The 20,027-nt window shown below is 35.9% G+C and overlaps 2 protein-coding genes across 3 annotated transcripts; one reads left to right on the top strand and one right to left on the bottom strand.

The window, feature by feature from the left end:
* The first annotated feature begins 438 nt into the window (after nt 1–438).
* On the top strand, nt 439–4,250 carry hdac12 (histone deacetylase 12). The gene is made up of 8 exons (XM_059533783.1): nt 439–750; nt 833–976; nt 1,070–1,229; nt 1,793–1,989; nt 2,186–2,336; nt 3,308–3,424; nt 3,527–3,669; nt 4,072–4,250. Exons 1-8 carry the CDS (start codon nt 619–621, stop codon nt 4,093–4,095), a joined length of 1,068 nt encoding a protein of 355 aa, XP_059389766.1. The 5' UTR covers nt 439–618; the 3' UTR covers nt 4,096–4,250.
* A 583-nt stretch (nt 4,251–4,833) lies between these two features.
* On the bottom strand, nt 4,834–18,688 carry LOC132123527 (probable tRNA methyltransferase 9B). 2 transcript variants are annotated; one of them, XM_059534193.1, is made up of 4 exons: nt 18,090–18,688; nt 14,688–14,982; nt 14,168–14,341; nt 4,834–6,454 (listed from the first exon to the last, which is right to left on the bottom strand). In XM_059534193.1, the coding sequence occupies exons 2-4, from the start codon at nt 14,839–14,841 to the stop codon at nt 5,514–5,516; spliced, it is 1,269 nt and encodes a 422-aa protein (XP_059390176.1). In that variant the 5' UTR covers nt 14,842–14,982; nt 18,090–18,688; the 3' UTR covers nt 4,834–5,513. The 2 variants fall into 2 exon arrangements, with proteins under 2 accessions (XP_059390176.1, XP_059390177.1); XM_059534194.1 differs by having other exon boundaries at nt 14,688–14,878.
* Nucleotides 18,689–20,027: the final 1,339 nt, after the last annotated feature.

Genomic DNA, 20,027 nt, shown 5'->3' with positions numbered 1-20,027 from the left:
ATTCGTTTGTTCTTTGGGAAGCAGCAACACGTAAGCAGTTTAATGTACAGTCAGCCGGAACACTCCTCTGCTTTTCATTCAATCATTCATTTATTCATGTATTTATTTATAAATAAATTAACTAAGGAAATATGTTTAAGGTAGGCTATTTATTTATTTGCATGTTTGTTTTTATTGTGCAACTTCTCACCTTAAAGTGGACACTATCCCCTTAAATGAATGTAAAATAAAGCAGAATAAAACCAAATGTTTCCACTATGACAAAAAGTGACTCCATGCATTGCACATTTGATGCCATTTTTGTATCTCTCTCACTCCTCAACAGACGGTGGCAGTAGCACACTTCCATTACAACAAGAAAAAGAAAACAACACGGACCCCAGAAACACAAACGTCTCATGTATACACACCTATTTTTATACAGTCTATGATACACACGCATGTATATGGGCTGATCGTGGAAATATTTTGTTTTTGCGCCCGTATCATGAATAACATTTAATCTGATTCAGAACGCGTTTTAAAAAATATATAATGAAGCGACGTATTTAATAGTTGCTGATTGTGTAACTGCACGCGTTTTGTAAACAAGCAGTTGTAAGCCATTGTAAGGCAGCAATGTTTCATTTACTATGTCAAAAATCTATCTGTAGAGCAGCTATTAAATGCAAACTTGTGGAACACGAGGAAACATTTCTGAAACGAAACCCAATGCAGGGAACATGGAGGAGGTCTTTTAACGCTGAACATGTAATATGTCCTTATCACATTGAACTCCCTAAATCTAGTACACTGCTCTCACTCATTTGCATGTGTTTTTTTTTCTTCACAGACTTGCCTTGAATCGAGAGCACTTCCTATAGTTCATCATGTCAAGTACATATGTGACCTCCCTGAAAACCACAGGTTTCCCATGGGAAAGTTCCCCAAAGTCCTGGAGAGTCTGCTCAGAGATCAGGTCATAACAGATAAACAGGTTGGACATGCTTAGTGAATCTGGAACTTATATTAACACATGCATATTTAACAAAGCCAAGCTTAATATACTTTAAATGTCTCTGTCTTATAGGTGTGGGCCCCTAAGATTGCCTCCACTGAGCTTCTGAGACGTGCACATACTGAGGAGTACCTGTCCAACTTTATCAGTGGTAAAATTAGTGAGAAAGATCAGAGGCGAACCGGATTCATGTGGAGTTTTGGTTTAGTGCAACGCTGTAGATATGAAACAGGTATGCGATTTAGTATGTGCTTCAAGTCAAAATTGTGAAGTGAATTGTCTGGGTTATATTTTACTCTAACATCAAAATAAAGTTGCAAAATAAAAACGAAGCCTAATTTGGACATTTCTTAATTTGTATAGTGTTGTTTTACTATTATTCTTATGCTATTATAATATTTATTAATATTCTAAATTAGCTTAACTAATAATATAATTTTTTAACTTACATTTTTTGTTATGTGACTAATTTTATAGATTTGGTTTTGTATATAGATATATATAGACAGATTATATTACAATAATTTTAACCATGACATACATTTAAAATTATACTTTATTTAAAAAAAAATGTTTTAGTATTATTACTAAAATACAGACCTTATTTGTTATGAAAATTATGTCACATTGGAAAAGGCTTGATTTGCATATGCACAAATTTTTTTTTTCTTTTTTTGTTTACATATTGCACTAATATGCAGCTATGGAAGTTTGTAAAACGACAGTGTATTGTTCTGTTTCCCCCCGCCTTGGAGTGTCATGTAATGTATTTCTCTCATGTGAGGTGTGGTCCAGGTGGCACAGTGCTGGCAGCAGAGATCGCCATGCAGAGGGGACTGGCATGCAGTACAGCCGGAGGGACGCATCATGCCTTCCCCAGCTTCGGCTCAGGCTTCTGTCTGCTCAATGACCTGGCTGTGGCCGCCAAACACCTGATGGGTGAGTCCACATCCAGGAGGAGGATTCTCATTGTGGATCTGGATGTACATCAGGTACATGACTTCCAAGGGGTCAGCCTTTAAACCTTTGGTTTTATTTTTGAGGAAGAAATATTTAATAACAGTGGATGAATCATTTACATTTGAAACTGAAAAAAAGAAACTGTTGTACTGACCAAAATGCTGTTGCTTTCCTGAATTCTATATAATATTCATGATACAGTAATGTTTTTTTTTCTCTGTTCACTAGGGTGATGGCACAGCATTCATATTTAAGGATGAACCCGATGTTTTCACCTTCTCAGTGCATTGTGGGAAAAACTTTCCTGTGCGAAAGCAGCAGAGTGACCTGGATGTCAGTTTGGAAGACGGCACTGAAGACAAAGAGTATCTTTCCAAAGGTATTTTCTTTTTACACCTACACAAAACCATAAGCATATCACTTTTTGACTTTTAAATAAATTTTAATAATTTCTATAAATCTCTATTAAAATAATAGTTCATACAAAATTAATATTTGCTGAAATTAGACTCACCCTCAGGCCATCCCAGATGTAGATGAGTTTCTTTCTTCATCAGAACAGAACTGGAGAAATGTAGCATTACATCACTTGCTCACCAATGGATCCTCTGCAGTGAATGGGTGCCGTCAGAATGAGAGTCCAGACAGCTGATAAAAACATCACAGCAATTCATGCAATCCATTCCAGTCCATCAATCAACATCTTGTGAAGTGGAAAGCTATGTTTGTAAGCCACAAATTCATCATCAGGGCATTGTAACTTGACACCCTCTGGCCAAACAAATTAGCATATAATCAATAATAACACTTTCTCCAGTGAATGTCAATCCCGTTGTCCTCTCACATCAATATCCATTGACGTATTTGTTTAAAATTAGTTTTCGCTTGTAAATAGTGTTGATTGTGCATATTTCTCTCCTGATAAAAGATCATTTTACACTGAAAAAGCAACATTATGGACGATATTATGAGGACATTTATTGTATTGCGTATTAACCAGAAGTTATGGTTTGTTAAAAAGGCCTTAATGATGGATTTGTTTTCTATAAACACGCAGCTTTTCACTTCATAAGATGGTAATTGATGGACTGGAGTCGTGTGGATTACTTGTGGGTTATTCTGATGTTTTTATCAGCTGTTAAGATCACTCATTCTGATGGCACCCATTCACTGCAGAGGATGAGCAAGGGATGTAACGCCCCAAATTTTTCCCAAAGAAGAAACAAAGTCATCTACATCTTGGATTGCCTGAGGGTGAGTACATTTTAAGAAATGTTTTGTTTTTGGATGACCTACTCCTTTAAATAAGCCTAGGTGTGGTACTATGTAAAAATGTAATTTCCTGTGCAGTCCAGGAACACCTCCCTTGGTTACTGGAGAGAATCCGACCGGATCTGGTGCTGTATGATTCTGGTGTGGATCCACACTGGGAGGATGAACTTGGAAGACTTCGTCTCACAGATGAAGGTGAATCCTTTCACTCTATTAAGTACATTATATATTGTAAAATCGAAGCAGTATTTTATGTAATTGACCCTTCAATGTCTTTGTGCGTTTTACCCGTCATAGGACTTTACCGGAGGGATCTTTATGTACTTCAGACAGTCATTAAAAAGGGCATTCCTGTGGCAACTGTTATTGGAGGAGGCTATTCCAGAGATATTGATCGACTGGGGCGCAGGCACTCAATAATTCACAGAGCTGCATCAAAGGTGAGCTCACAGAATTCATAATGAAAGTTACATGGTATTTCATGGACCTGCATGAATTGAACACATATTATTAGGTGCCTTTAATCATATTTTTATTGATTTTATCTAATGTTTTTCTCTTGACTGTTTTGCTATGATCCCTTTATATATATATATATATATATATATATATATATATATATATATATATATATATATATATATATAGATAGATAGATTTTTAAAAAAATATATAGTTGGAAAATTGTCAGAAAGTTACATGCTATGCGCTGTTTTTACATGTTGATGTTTTTAAGAAGCAGATTTTGCTTTCATAGTACCGCTTTCTGTCCCAGTCAAATGTAAAAATCAGTATTGCACTTTCAGAGGATTGCTTTTAATGGTTCCCATTTCTGCATTTAGGTTTGGAGAGAACATGGATTTTAACTCAAGAATGAAAATAGACAGCAGGTGCTAAACAATCTAAGATTGTTGGGTACTGAGAAGGACCACATGACCGTTTTACAGTGCCATGATCACTGTGCCATAGCAATTGTATGCAATAGATTTTATGAATAAAAATGCCATATTTATTCAAGCAATCCTTTCAATTCTTGCACTTTTAATATTTATTATTATTAATAATAAATAGGTATTTTACATAGGACAATAATTTACATTATTATAATATTATTATTATTATTAGTAGTAGTAGTAGTATTATACTAAATTAATATAAATTTCAATTTATTTATAAAGCACAATTAAACACAACTACCGTTGACCAATGTGCTGTACAAAGTAAAAACAACAAAACCACAGATAACAACATCAAACCAGGGCAACGTCATCACTCATCATATAGTATAAGACAGATCGAATAAAAAGTTATTTAATATAATTAATTTTCACTAAAAAAAATACATGAATTTGATTTTGAGCCCAGTACCGGTAGATAAAAACAGTGCTTTTATTATACTATTTGTTAATGATAAAAAGTAATTTAAATAATTCATAATAATAAATTTTCTTAGCATATGTTTTAAAAAGTACATATATAAATAGTGTATTGGAGAATTAATTAATAGTGTGCTATTACGCTTTTAGTTTATTATTTAAGAAGAACACATTTAAAGTAAAGTAAGTTTCACTATAAAAGACATGAATTTGCACCAATGGGTCAGATAAAACTAAATATACTGATTTTATTATATTTAAGTCAAAAATACACATAAAAATGGTTCAAGTTTAACGGAAAATTAAAGTCCTTTGTTGTGACATTCTGACATGGTCAAGTTAACACCAATATAAACATACACAATTTACAACAGCAGCACAAACATGTTTCAGCTGTTCAAGTTTTCAAGATGGGAATTCATCATGTGCAGTTGATTAGTTAAAATCTTGTTTAAAAGCTTCAGACCACAACACAAATGCTAAAAGCTTCACACAACACACAGACAAACTCCTGAAGAGTGTCCAATAAGGAAACACTACGTATGTGCTCACATCGTTTGGTTAAAAGATATGCTATGATTCCTGTTTCAGGCAGGCATTGCTTAACAGTGATATCAGTTAAATCAGTTATTTTCAACTGAAAACTAAGACATCACAAAGAATGAATGGAGAGTAAAGCTAAATTTAGTATAGCAAATTTCAATGTAAGACTAGCTTTAGTGTTACAATTTGAACCAACACTGGTCTTGTCAAAGCATCAATACCTTGCTTGTTATTGCCATTGATACTGAATAGCTAATGTTTAATATTAGCTCTCTGGTCCCAAACTTAAAATCTCAAACTAAAACTTTTAGAGACATTAAAACAGAGGTTATAAATTAAAACATTTAAGACATTTAAAATGAGATTTAAACTTTCCAGACTTGGACCTTCTCAGCCACCACGCACCAATTGGCATGGTCCAAGTAAGAGTGCAGAACATGGAGCTCATCAACATGGTTTTGGATCAACTGTGTCAGTTCTCCTTCCCTGAATACATGGTAGTACCTCAGACAAGAGTCCTTCAGCTGTTCACTGCTCTGTCTTTTCAACTCATCGCTTTCCAAAAGAGAAGCTGTGCTATCCTGCCTCTGCAAGGGCTCTTTTAAGCTCGATTTACCATCTACCTCCACGTGTCCTTCAAGAGTTGACTGATCCCTCTGATAGGACACCAAGTCGGGCAGTGGTACTGAGGAACAGTCATGGACAAGCTCCACAGGAGAAGTCTCATTTCCATTCCCAGAACTTCTGTTGTTGTTTTTATGGACCTGGTCATTGGGAACTGAAATGAAGACGTCTTCTTCTAGACTGGTCCTGGAAGAGGATGAAAAAAGGCTGGACATCTTCCTGATGAAACCTCTACTACTAGTTCGCCGGCTTCTGCTTTCCTTCGCTTCATTGACAGGGGTTTGTATAGTGTTGGAAGAGGAACGGGACATGGTCAGGCTGGTGAAGTCCAGCACTGAATCTAAAGATCTGGAGAAGAACCAAAACTTCTGTTGTTTCTGCTTGCTGGGGCCAACTGAGTCACCCTCGTCCACCATGGAGGATGTGCTTTTCACTTTCCTGTGCTTGTTGCTGGAAGCAGTGCCATCGCTGATGCTTTGGGATCCATTGCCTCGCTGTCTTAAGGCGGGAGATAAAGGGGGATTGGGGTTCCAGGGAACAAAGATGTCTTGCTTCTCAAATTTGCGTCTCTTCTGCTCCATGGCCCACACGTAAATCATGATCCGGCCTCCTACACGCAGGGTGCGCGCCATCTCTTTTATTGCTCGGATACGCCGTTCTTTGGTGGACATGTGGTGGATGACTAAGCAATTGAAAGAAGTTATATTCATGGGTCATTGATATACAATCAAGTGATTTCAAGGAACAGTTCAACCCAGAATTAAATTTGTTATTTACCCTATGCAGTCCCATAAAACCTATAATTTTACATGTTATTACGAATATGCATCATTTAGTCAACTATAAAAGCTATATACCTTAATGTATTTTTAATATATAATATAATTGTTAGGTTTTACAAAGTAGAGAATGAATTAGCTTGTTGATATTAAATATTTGTAAATCAATTTAACAATATATCAATAAAATAATATCAAATTAAAAACAAAAATATGCATACTGAAAACATTTGAACTTATTGAATCACACTAAATATAGTTTTAATATAACATACACACACGCATATATATTCATATAAAATAATATATAAAAAATCATTGTTTTCCAATGAAGAAATAAAATTACAGGTTTAAAAACTGGAGTAAGGCAACAGTAACAGTGTCCTTATGTAGAATAAATCTCTGAACAATATAATACCAAAGTCAATGTAGAAAGCCCATCTCATAGTGGTGGGTTGGTTCTTACATTTATTGGGGGCTTTCAGAGTTTTTAAACAATTATGAGACTCTGATATCATCAATAGAGGCACATTAATTTTCTCTCTGAGGATTCACGAGGGGTTGACAGGTGACCCAGCTATACAGCCTGACAACAAATCCTCCCAGACCTCCTCCAAGAAACACTAATCTCCTGTTGCCTAGTAACACCCCTTTGTCCTCCACCTTATAAAGCCTAAATAAACCCATGTAGCCACTCCATTTGAAGTTAATGGCATCACCACCAGCTGATTGAAATTAAATGGTTTGATCATGGTAATACTAGTATGTTAAAGGGGTCGTATGATGCGATTTAAAGTTTTCCTTTCTCTCTGGAGTTCCAAACCCAAATAGATATTCTTTATAAAAGTCAAGACTTGTCCATGCCCTCCTAAAACGCCTTGTTTAAACACGCCCCCACGTCTACATCACTGTGTGGGGCGATTTTCATACAAATTTTCACGCAAAGAAAGAAGACATAAACTTTGATTCTCGCTATAACCGCCGGCACCATGTTGTGGAAATGGTGTTTCGTTGTGAAAGCGAAAATACTTTGTTTGGTTATCCAAAAGAGGACACAACTAGAAATCAGTGGATAAGTTGTATTTACAACACTGTTCCAGAACAGTTCAACCCAAATATTTAGATGTGCGCAACTCGTTTTATGGAGGACTGTTTCCTGTTCCTGGGAGAGAAGACTACAATGCTGGCTTTTCTGACTCACAGTCTGTAAGTATGTTTACATGTGTAAAGGATTTGCCACTGGTGATTAAAACGTGAGTTTTGAGCAGCGGTTCTCAATTCCAGTCCTCCTGCCCCCCTGCTCTGCACATTTCTCTTATGGCTTCAGACGTTTGTTCTATTTGAACGTAAGTGCACTGCGATGTGGACATCACAGGATATTCCGCCATGACTTAATTTGGACAACTTTATAAGTTGATTTTTTTCAATATTTAGAATTCTTGGCCAAATATTGTCAGATTATAAACCATACATCAATGGAAAGCTTATTTATTCAGCTTTCAGATGATGTACAAATCTCAATTTAAAAAAATTGACCCTTATGACCCCTATTAGGTTTTGTGGTCCAGGGTCACATATGACCCCTTTAATGTGGGCGTGTATGCCATTATGAATTGTGCTCCTAAGAATGTACATCTTCATAGATCATTATGCCAATGATCTCATGTCAGAGCCTTTAAACGCACAGTATGGAATTTTTGGCCACCAGGGGTCATCAATCAAAATAATAACATAAGACGTACTTTGATGACGTCGGGAAAGAGCGTAGGCTCATGGGAGTTGTTGTTCATTGGAACACGCGCTCTGTCGCTCCCCACATTCCTCACTCATTTTAACTGAGGCCGGCGACACACTGGATGCATGGCACAAGCGTCTCAGCTGCGTGGCGTGTCAGTTTTTAATTCGGCTCCCATGTTAATAGGTTAGAGCTTGCAGACTGCCTGTGAGACGCGCAGCTCAAGGCGCGCGGAAAACGCGTGCTTGCTAGAAATAGAACCGACGCCTATTTTTCACGCGACACGCACGCGTGTTGGAAGCGTTTACAGGCAAAATATAATTGGAAAATATGTTTATATGTAATTTTGTACACAAATACATATTAATTCATGACATTTTGATGTTTGAAGTCTATAGGTTGACATAAATTCAGATATAAATGTAATTTAAAAAATAAATAAATAATTATCGATTTTCAAATATTGCACCTGTCAAACATCGTCTATTTTGCCGTCAATACTGTTGACGGTGTCCTTTATCAGTAGGCTTTATATTTATGTTCAACATGAAGTATAGATATAAGAAAAAAAAATAAGAGCCTGGTCTGTCAGCGGTCTCCCTTCACCTACAGCAGCAGCAGCAGCAGCCTAGTATTTTGACAATCACGTCTTTTCGAACGGAGAGATATATGAATTATCAGACCCCTATCAAATCAATATTCCATCTAGCTAGTAGTAATATTGATAAAAACAATACATGTTAAAAAAAGCTACTTTATCCAGCTAGATATAGAACAATGTAGATTTACATTATACTCTACATGAGAGCTAGTCCGTCTGCGTTTTACACAAGACATCATCATTTCACAAAATATATGGATAGATATAGTTAGCTGAATGGATGCATACCTGTTTATCAGAATGCAAACATCTCTCTGTAGTTTCAGCTTGTCACGAAGCTCTCTCTATCTTGGAAATGCAACTCCAATATTTACCCGTGTCTCGTTTCTTCTTCGTCCCAAAACCTTCTCAGGTCATTTATTTCACCCGTACGTTTGCGCTTCACAGAACGTGCAGGCAAAGCATAATCATGATCCATAACTAAGTTATTGATTGAGGTATCAATACGAATATAAACAATATAAATATAAAATAATAGTCTCGATCAAGGCTAGCTACTACTTTTTCTTCTTCGTCTCGTCTTTGCTTCTGTTCACCTTTGTATTTGGCGGTTCTGCAGGAAGTTAGATAAACTAGAGGGGTCAAAGTTTATATGACGCCATAGACGGGCGACAAAACGGAAATAAAGAAACGTGCCGTGTCTTCTAATTAAACTATAATTTTCTCCGGATTTTAAAGTTCGTGGAAACTGTCGGGATAATGTAAGTACACAACAAAAAAAAATATAACAGATATAGTGATATCTGCTATTTTTAAAGCAGAAAAATTACATATTGTGCCTTTAATGCAGATGTTGTAATTTTTTCTGTTCCAATACATTCTGCGCAAAAAAAACAACAACAACATGGATGTGCATAAAAGAAAAAAAAAATGTTATTAACATTGTGTGTGAAATAATTTTGACTAGTTTAATGACTAATATTGATGAGAATTGAGACCCATTTTCAAAGAAAAGAAAGACATTTTTTCACAAACAAAGGACTATAATAACTTGATTTTTGTATATAAATCTTTAAAAATATTCTTAAAGTTATGCTGTATTGAGCTGAATCATTCTAGTGAGTCACTGAATCAATATGAACAGTTCTTCACTTATTCACTGAGCTGAAAGTCAATTGTACAACTCACAAAGTTTTTCCTCAGAAGAACTAAAACAATAGTGGAATCATTAAAGGAGTCATGACCCACAATTTGCACTTTTCCACGAGAATCAATGTATGTTATGATTGCCCAACGTTTATACACTGGCCGGGAAGCCGATATTTAATAATGAAGCGTTTGTTTACCTCAGGGTTTGTAAAATAGCCCACGTGCACGCGCACTCAAATACGAGACTTTGATTTCTTCCCCGTCTTGACGTCAAGACGGGGCAGGATATACCATATATGGACACCGCAGCAGGAAGCTCGCCCTTCCCCTCTCCCCCTTATATTCAGTCGAGAAAGGCGCTGGAACTAGTGCACACGTGAGTTGCTCTGTGGTTGACTGCCAGAATCAACATGTAAATGTGTTTTCTCTACCAAGAATGGACCTAGCTATCAGAGACCAGTGGATTAAATTCATTTTTAATGAAGCGGTTCCTTCAACCCTTCCCACTGGCTTATCGTTACGTGTTTGTGCTAAACAAATCAAAACAAAACGCTGAAATCCTTTACAAATTTGGGGCTATATCAGGTGAAGTTGGCATCGAAGCTCGGGAGAAGCGCCATTCCAACAAAATTGCATGCAATTGAAACGGTAAGACTGTGTTTTTTATTGCTCTACTGTGTGTAACAAACAGCATCTAACTGCTAATGCGGCTATTGTATGCTGCTATTGCGTCTGTCACTAGACAAATAAACGAAAGACTCGTGGTGAAGTAATTATTTATGTTCCCTGTAAACTGACTGCAAAAACGGACTTTTGACTGCATTATAATGATTTCTTAATTCAAAATATGAACAAGATTGCGTAGGTTGATGTGTTCGGAGAATTTGCCAGTTAATAGCAGAGGTGGGTAGTAACGAGTTACATTTACTTGGTTACATTTACTTGAGTAATTTTTTGGGGTAACGAATACTTTTCTGAGTATATTTAAAGATGGGTACTTTATACTCTTACTTGAGTAAATTTTGGGGGAAAAATCTGTACTTTTACTTCGTTACTGTGGGCGACGCTCCTCTCGTTACTTTATCTTAATGCAATAAATGTTACAATGCTTCAGTTTATTCCAAACGCGACGTCTACTTTTCTCTGGGCAATGAGCGATGCCCATTCGCGAATGATTCATTCTTTTGAGTAAATTCTGTTCAAAGGCTTGATCAAACCAATTGGCAAAAGAGTGAATTGGTTCATGAATCAGTTTGAATGAGTCGTTCAGTTCCCTGCCGCACGCGCTGAGCGTCTGAAGTGGTTCACTCGGAGTTGTAACGTTTAAGAACAGAAAGAGCGTTGAAAACGTGACTGGAACTGCACTGAATTGAAATCTGCAAAGGTTATTATTTGCTAGCGATGGAGATCCTTATTAGATGAACACCGCGTGTGCTGTCTACTGTTTAACAGGTAATAACTTGGGCTACATTCGATTACAGTACACGATACCACTGTGACATTAGTTTGTTGTACGTGTGTGGCTTATAACAGAGGGGAGTCAAGTTGAATGCAGCTTCCAAAAGACAAAAAAACAGCCGATTAAGATTTTATTAATTTTAATACAATCACACTGGTGCAAGTACGTTCAGCGAGTCATATTATCAGCTGCTAAATTCAGATCTGTGATTGCTTGCTGGCGCTTAGCCAGAGATAGATGCGTTTATACAGCGCTGCGCATTATAACCAATCACACATGATTCTTTTGAGCTTATTAAAGCATTGGCCAATCAGAGGCGTTCAGATGAGTCATCGCTAAAATGTGCTTCCTTCACTCGCTCACTGACTGGAGACCTCTTTCTGGCGAATTCTCTCGCAGGAACAACAAAGTGCAGATGTGTTTACGAATCTTTAATTAAGATATTGATTTCACAGTGTTAACAGTTTCAGTGATTTTAATGGGAGTTTCTGAGAGTGATTGAAATCTAGACTGTCAGTGAAAATGATCTTTAATAATGTAAATGTTATTTGCTCTCTTTCTGAACAATGAAAGATTAGTAGCAATATTTATATCACATTAACTTTCAATGTTAAATTCACATTTAATATAAAGTCAGTCGTATTAAAAATATGTTATGGCATGACACCTATATCTGTTACTTAAGTAAACAGACAGGGTTTTATAATAAATTACATAAATTGGAGTAAAGGCTGATGAAATATATACATTTATACAAGCACACATACATTACATACATTTTATCTATATATCTAAATAAAAATAGGCTCAGTATATATGACCCAAAGTAACTAGTAACTAACTACCTGAGTAGATTTTTTATCCGATACTCTTTTACTCTTACACAAGTAACTATTCAAGACTAGTACTTTTACTTTTACTTGAGTACAGTTTTTGGGTACTCTACCCACCTCTGGTTAATAGTAACATTTAAAGCCCCTTAAGTGAACGAAATGACTCGAAAAAAGATTTGTTCATTTTGATGAACGAGCTTGAACAAGAGAGTCTGGCGTTGCCAGATTGGGTGTTTTTCCGCTACATATTAAGGCCGGTTTACGGTGTGTTTTAGGTGTGATTTCGCCTAGAAGGCTTTATAGAAATCTGGCATCCTACTGAACGAAGTTAAACTGAGAGAGAGTGTGGCGTTCACAGACACCAGAATGAACGACTTCACAGTAACGTTCATCAGGCAGTAATGCGGTACGTTCAGTTCATGTTCGCCCAAAATATGAACGAGTTCATGAATTATCGTTCAATGAACGCGTCCAGGCACAACTCTGGCGGGAGTATTAGCTTCGAGGTATGGGGAATGGCTGCTAACGTACTTTGCAAAAAACAAATGACTGAGATCATCATGAATTCGGTTATTGTTTATTTGTTGCCTAACGCTTATATATGAGGCGCCGTCTAGTTTGTGTGTGTGTGCTGTGCTCGTCTTATATTTGTGTGTGTGTGCTGTGCTCGTGTCTCATATGAGTAACGTTATGTGCGTGAGTTCATATACATGTATGTGTGACTAGTACTTAGTATATATGCAAGCGTGTTTCATATGTGTGCGTGAATGAAGTTTGATTTAAGCCCTAAACGGCGCCTCATATTTATACACTGGCCGGGAAGCCGGTCGCGCTCATTCACAACTTGCGCCATGATGTCAGTTTGTAATGATATGCTAAAGCGTTACCTGCGTTGTCAACCCCCCCCCCCTTCCTGCAACCAATCAACGCGCCCCTCATTTGCATTATTATAATGACCGTCCACGACAGCCAAAATATCGCATCAGATCTCGCGAGACAATAATGCCTACAGAAATAAGGGTCTGAGGAGCTCTGTGTTTATTTTTTTCCACTTTTCTTTTTTAGAAGGGCCTGAAAGACTATAATACAGCAGTAGGTATCCAAGGTAATACGAGGGTATGACTCCTTTAAGGAACTGAATCATTAAGTGGAATCTGACTACAGAATGAAACAATGTCAGGGTTATTAAAGTTAATGAAAATTGTATTATTTTGATTAAAATAAAAAAATATTTTAGTTACTTGTCCAAGTAATATTTGTAATTTTCACTTAGTGTACTTATTTATCTTAATATACTAAAATAACTAAAACTTCAATAAAAATGAATTAAAATTATAAAGGCCTTTAAAAATTAACTAATAAAAATGACAAAATTATGAATGCTAAAATGTTTGACTATGCATTACCTGCAATACTTGTATACAATAAATTATATGAATAAATGTAGTCAAGAAATGTGTGTGTGTGTGTGTGTGTGTCCTCGGTTTAAGTATAAATAATTTGTAAATATATAGTGTAATTGTTGGATTGTACAAAGTGGAGAATTAATTTCTAGTCTGTTGATTTTACATTTTTGTCTCAGTATCTATGGTGATGATGATGAAGATGATTATGAATCAGGTAAAAACTTTGAAATAGTTTTATAATAACCTTTCATATTTTATATAAAATTGTATATTATATAACCACTGAAGTTTATTATTATTATTACTGAAATAATCATTATTGTTAAAATAATCATTAATGTAATATTTAAGTTACTGATTTGTTAAATGGAATCTAAATGAGAATCAGAATGAATCCATCCAAATGTTTTAGAATATTTCTTTGATGCTTTACCTGCGATGGAGAGCACTGCATCAAAACAGCCGTCTCTGTAGGGCAAACGCAGGCCATCGCAAAGCTGCACCTCGTGACCTCGACTCCACGCGGAGTCCACCAACGGCCGACACACGTCACAGCCCAACTTAAAGATATCCTCATTGATGTGTAGATATTTGCCATTGCCACATCCTGCAATAATAAAAAAAAATAATCGGTGCATGTCATAAAAATTGATTTTCCCTCATGGATGATTAACTGGGCTGTTTTTCATTGCGTTCTGTAATAACTTTAATATGAATAAACGCATTTCCTTTCGGTAAATGCTGTCAGCTTAGTCTGTATGTGATAACGGGCCATTAAGTTTTTCCAAGCAAATGAATAAAGACAATATTACATGGGTTTCTTTTCAGCAGTGCAAATCTTCAGATAAAAATGTGGCAATGGTTGTTTACAGAGAAAGCGTGACTTTGATCTTGCCATTCTGAGAGATTTAGTCCTCTATTCGAGACATTAAAGACAGAAGATGAAGCATTACCGACATCAGCCACAATGCTGCCGGGCTCCTGCTCTAGCAGGAACTGTTTGACCTTGGGCCAAGCTTTGTAGCGGCTGTCGTTGAAGTAGGGTGCGATCCTCTCGTACACGCTGTGAACATGGTCTCTCTCCAGATGGCTGGCAGCCTCGTCCATGCTGCTCTCTATTAAACCCCACGGAGCATCTTCACCACTTCAGCCAGACAGAGAGGGGAACAGAGGAGGAGAGGAGAGACATGACATGAGACCTAAAGATTGAGTCACCCTCTGCTTAATGCTTTGGTTCCACATCCATTTCTAAAATAAAAATAAAAATGAATTCAGTATGCCATTTTGGTTGGTTGTCTCTATACAGCAGTAAGAGCTTGGAGAATATACCTGGGTAAATAAAATGGGGCCCTTTTTCATTGTTATAATAATTTCATTCATTCTATAATTTAAATAACAAATGTAAAACAGTTTAACTTTTTAAGTTATGGAAATGTTATACATTTTATTTCAAACCATTGTAACAATAGTTTGAATCATGACCAGACAGGATGCCAATTTTGGGAGAAATGTCCTAAAAGTCAAAATAATAAAAATGTGCCAAAGAATAATATAAATTAATTAATAAATATATATATATATTAAATTATTATATACACACACATTATATTTTTTTATATTATTATATATTTATACGTTTTATTAAGAATTATATGTAATAATTATAATTTCTATTTATACAATTAATATTAATATATTTTATACATAAGATTTGGGCTAAAAATGCTTAATTGTCATTAAAATATTAATAAAATAATATATATATATATATATATATATATATATATATATATATATATATATATATATATATATATATATATATTTTTTTTTTTTTTTTTTTTATATTTAAGTAAAAAAATTTATTTTAGTGAAATAAGTGGAACATAAATTATATTTATTATTTCAAAACAAATAAATGTATATAGTAAATGTTTAACTAAATGTAAAAACAGAAATGGTTCATTGGCATATTCAAAAAATAATTATAATATATATAAAAATTCTATAAAAATCTATAAAAATTCTCAAAACTGTGCTGCCACCTATGATCTTCAAAGTCTTCAAAGAGCTTCAAAGTCTCGGATGTCATATAACAGCTACTCTTGAAACTAAACGCATCAGTTTTACAGGTTTTGCTTTCTTTACTTATTGTCAAGTGTAAGACCTATAACACCACTAATTGCATTTCAACTGGTTGAGTTGTTGAGAACTGAAGTCATAGATCAATAAGAGAACATTTCGAAGCAAGTCCACATTCGATGCTGATCTACTCTCCTGCATTCAAACGACAATGTTCAGTCAATACCCTCATGGTCCGGCCAACAAATCAATGAGACTTTCATGTTCCATGTCAGATGTGTTTAGACAAGTCTGCAAACTATGAATGTAATACAATGATCATTTGATCCTATTTTCACTATTACTAAACAAATGACCAGAATCCATAAAGTGTGGTTTTTGGTTGTATAACAATTGCATTGTGAATGAGCAACTGACCTTTTGGGATATTACAATGAAAACAAGATTATCTTGTTAATTCATAATGCCACTGTGGTTTGGAAATGTAGTGTACTAGCTGTTATGTGAAAACAAAAAGGTTCTTCAGTTGAAATACATGTAGCCCTAAATTGGAAACTCCACAACTGAAATCCAGATGAGCCATGAGAGACAACACAGCAGAGCATGACAATGTTCACAGTATCCAAAGAAATTATGTGTGCTCTCAGCTATATGCATTGTTTTTAGTAAACTGCTTGTAAAATCCATTTCTCAGCATCCAATCAATTCCAGATGGTCATGCAAAAGGTTATTATGGCCATTTGTGGTCACAAAACATTCAATTGATCCTTTCTGGAAATTAAATGCAATAATAAATTACTGCAAGGGCTGCATTCACATAGATTCTCTCTCCATGGCAAATTATCCTCACCACAATTGTTTTCTGAGAAGTCATTTTAGACTTGCACCGACCCTCTGGCCTTGAGTGTCTATTCAACAAGCAAGCAATATTAAAGGTCGTCCAGCCTGCACTGCATCAAATAAAGAGATAGCGGACGGTGTCCTTAGAAATGTCATCTAACTGAAAGATGTCAACTGCCTGGTGTCGCTCCAACATACCTTTAAAAAATATTAAACCTCGGTGAATATCAAAAATCGTGACTTTCTCGAGGCTTTCTGTTTTGAGCGTTGCGACTTCATCACCCTTCTGACCCTGCAGTCAGCTCCATATACTGTTGAGATCTCTGAGGGTCCCTCATTACGAGACTATTTTAAGATCACACCCGCTGACAGAAGGATGGGAGAGATGCGCTACAGCGTCATCACATTGCACAGCCCTAAAGAGACTCAGATTGCATCCGACTGTCCCTCCAATTCATTAAAATGCTCATCTCAACAGGCGTTATGTAAGCAACTGCAAGCTGGATGTTGTGAGAATACGGAACAGCAGCATCTAAATTTAGAAACAAACAATACCCACCAGACCACTATTCTCTTACAGAGAAACACCAGGTCTGGTTCAGTACTAATGGAAACATGGAATGAACGATAAAGGGTTTCACTGTTTAGTATATATCTGTTGATAGATTTACTACTCCATGCAAGTATCCCATAACAGATACAGTACATTTTTAGCATTTCTTATTTCTATAAGAACTTGGTATTAGTATAATATGCAGCAGACTAGTGTGTGTGTGTGTGTGTTATAGATAGATAGATAGATAGATAAAATGATTTTAGTTTGACCATTTGATTTATTATGAGCACTGAATCATAAACTTAATTATGACATGCTAATACTGGGTTGATCATGGAAATTAAATATCAAATAAAATTATTTTTTTATACAATTCATGCTTCCCCGAATGAATAAATCAAAATTGCATTCGAAAATTTGAGATCTCATTTGAACAGTTGTTTTGGGAATTTGATGATTAGACATTTTAATTATTATTATTATTTGTTAGGAAAAGACCTCCACAGACTGATGCACATAAACAACATATATAGCCTACACGTGTGCTAGTGTATATGATCTCAGTTAGTAACAGGAAATACTTGTTCATTCATTCATGTTTCTCGGGAATCACTACACTATGAGGCACATCCTGTTGATCTTGATGTATAAAAAGTTTAAAACGCCAACAGAAAATTCTTCAGAGATGGTATCTTCATAACATGCATTTCACACATCTGCGTAACTGATTACTCCACGTGCAAACTACACACAGAACTCATTCAGCGTTATGCGGTACACATCAATGTAACCTTATGTGTTCCAATTGAAAGTTTTATCTTATGTTTATTTGCAACACAAGAAACAGCGTCGTATACATCCTATAAATCAAACCTACCTTTCCTCTCTCTCAAGGCTGCAGTCGTGGAGACATCAAATCCGACGGGAGGTTGTTTGTTTAATTGGCGGCATTACATTAATGTTAATGTAAAAGACGGCGATAAAACATCAACACCACACACTGACTGTGTGCAATAGACCGGCTCAGGACGCACACTGGGGATGTGTTAATAAATACATGCTCACTACAGTCGACCCCTAGTCTGGTGTGATGTTCGGTTTTCGAACGAAGAATTATTTTGAGCCGGTTCTTTTTGATGACTCGTTCGAACCGATTCTCAATCGATTCATTAATCTCTCAAGAGTATTTTAGAAGCAAACTTTTTACAGTCTATGGTCAAAATAGAGAGATGTGTATCTGACGTATATGCTGAAGACTTAAAAACGCAGCTTTTGGCATAATATTTTCAAGCAGATTTTAAAACAGTTCACGACCTCCATCAGACTGGATGAATAACTACTAAACTACTAGCTCATTATTAAACTTAGACAAAAACGGGGATTAAACTGTGAATGCCACACGCGAGACTTCAGGAAAAACTGTAATGAACCAAACGAGTCGAAACAGTTCAACAATCCGTTCGAAAGAATCGACTCGCTTAGACCAATCTGATTTCCCTATGTAACTAGACGGTCGAGTGAATTTAATGAAGGCGCAGGGAACATAAAAGGGCTAGTGTGCGGCGTAACGTCCGCCACTCCGATTGGTCGGCACAGGCACGTGACCCCAATACAATAAACACATCCTGGCACATGGCCAACGATTGAGGCTAAGAAGGATTTCCATTTGATTCAGACTTTAATTACAGCGTGATATGCGAGACAAAGGAGCAGGGTGTTAATAGTTTAACAAAATCCCACAGTGACTTGTAAAAGATGACAGAACAATAGATAGATTTCTAATGTAGATTTTTTTACCGAAATAAAAAAACTATAGCTTCTAAATCACTCCAAGAATACCGACAAGTGTGTAAATGGTCGTTAAGAATTTTTGCTTAGACCAACACTGAATTGTTTGTCATATTTCTCAGTTCCAGTTGTTGGCACTACGTAGAGTTTTTCCATAGTGTGGGCGTGTATGAAAACATGCAAATTACTGCTCTCCACAAAGCTGGTATAATAGTACAAAAACTGCTTCGTGTTGCTCAGTTGAATGCAGTCTAATGGATTTCCAGTTTTGAAAGTAAATGATACAGCAGCTAGTCAGCAGATGGTGGACCCAAAGAGAGTGCTGCATCTTACAAAAATATGTTGTTAAGTGATCATTCATAACCAAATGTTATCAAACTTGAAATGATGTTTGCAGATTTATAAAACAATGGCAAGGATGAGGAAAGCACAATATCCATATCCAGCCATCAGTCATGAGATATTAAGTGCACTCGAATGGATTGAAGCCGTTTTTGCCTGTAAAGAATGTATTGCATGAGAAACTGAGCCAGATTTGTTTAAATCTTTAGTACATATAGATCCTGTAGACCTTCAGATATATACATGTCTTTGTTTAATCACCTCAGTCATCAGTAAAGTCCGGACTCCAACTGGATCTTCTGGACAGATTTGAAAACCGTGAAATTAACATTATGAGGACTGATCATGTAGTTTATTTTAGATGTTTGACTAGCATTATCATTACAAATAAAACATTTCACATGACTAACATTTCTCCAAACTATGAATGGATTAATTGATGCAAAAAGTATTTTCATATTTTTAAAAAGTCAAAATTAGTACTCTAATGGTGGGTGGTAAAATGTAACTAAATTAAGAGAATATTTCACTAAATATACACCTTAATGTATATCACAAATGCATATATACATGAAAATACATCGCTGCCTTTATATTTTATAAAGTTGATTTGTCAAAAGGGAATCCTAATATTTTGAGGTCTTTTGCATCAAATGTTTGAAAACCCCTGGTTAAACGAACACAT

This window comes from Carassius carassius, chromosome 41, assembly GCF_963082965.1.
Source record: "Carassius carassius chromosome 41, fCarCar2.1, whole genome shotgun sequence".
Lineage (NCBI taxonomy): Eukaryota > Metazoa > Chordata > Actinopteri > Cypriniformes > Cyprinidae > Carassius > Carassius carassius.
The sequence above is the reverse complement of the archived record's forward strand: the minus strand, read 5'-3'. Positions and strand labels throughout refer to the sequence as shown.

Excerpts from the sequence above, each read along its gene's own strand:
- hdac12 (XM_059533783.1), top strand. The coding sequence starts at position 619 with ATGTTTCATTTACTATGTCAAAAATCTATCTGTAGAGCAGCTATTAAA. Across the intron at positions 1,990-2,185 it reads TGGATCTGGATGTACATCAG|GGTGATGGCACAGCATTCAT; the intron begins GTACATGACTTC and ends TCTGTTCACTAG. Across the intron at positions 2,337-3,307 it reads CAAAGAGTATCTTTCCAAAG|TCCAGGAACACCTCCCTTGG; the intron begins GTATTTTCTTTT and ends TTTCCTGTGCAG.
- LOC132123527 (XM_059534193.1), bottom strand. The coding sequence starts at position 14,841 with ATGGACGAGGCTGCCAGCCATCTGGAGAGAGACCATGTTCACAGCGTG. Across the intron at positions 14,342-14,687 it reads CAGCATTGTGGCTGATGTCG|GATGTGGCAATGGCAAATAT; the intron begins GTAATGCTTCAT and ends TTATTATTGCAG. Across the intron at positions 6,455-14,167 it reads TGCAGTGCTCTCCATCGCAG|TCATCCACCACATGTCCACC; the intron begins GTAAAGCATCAA and ends TCAATTGCTTAG.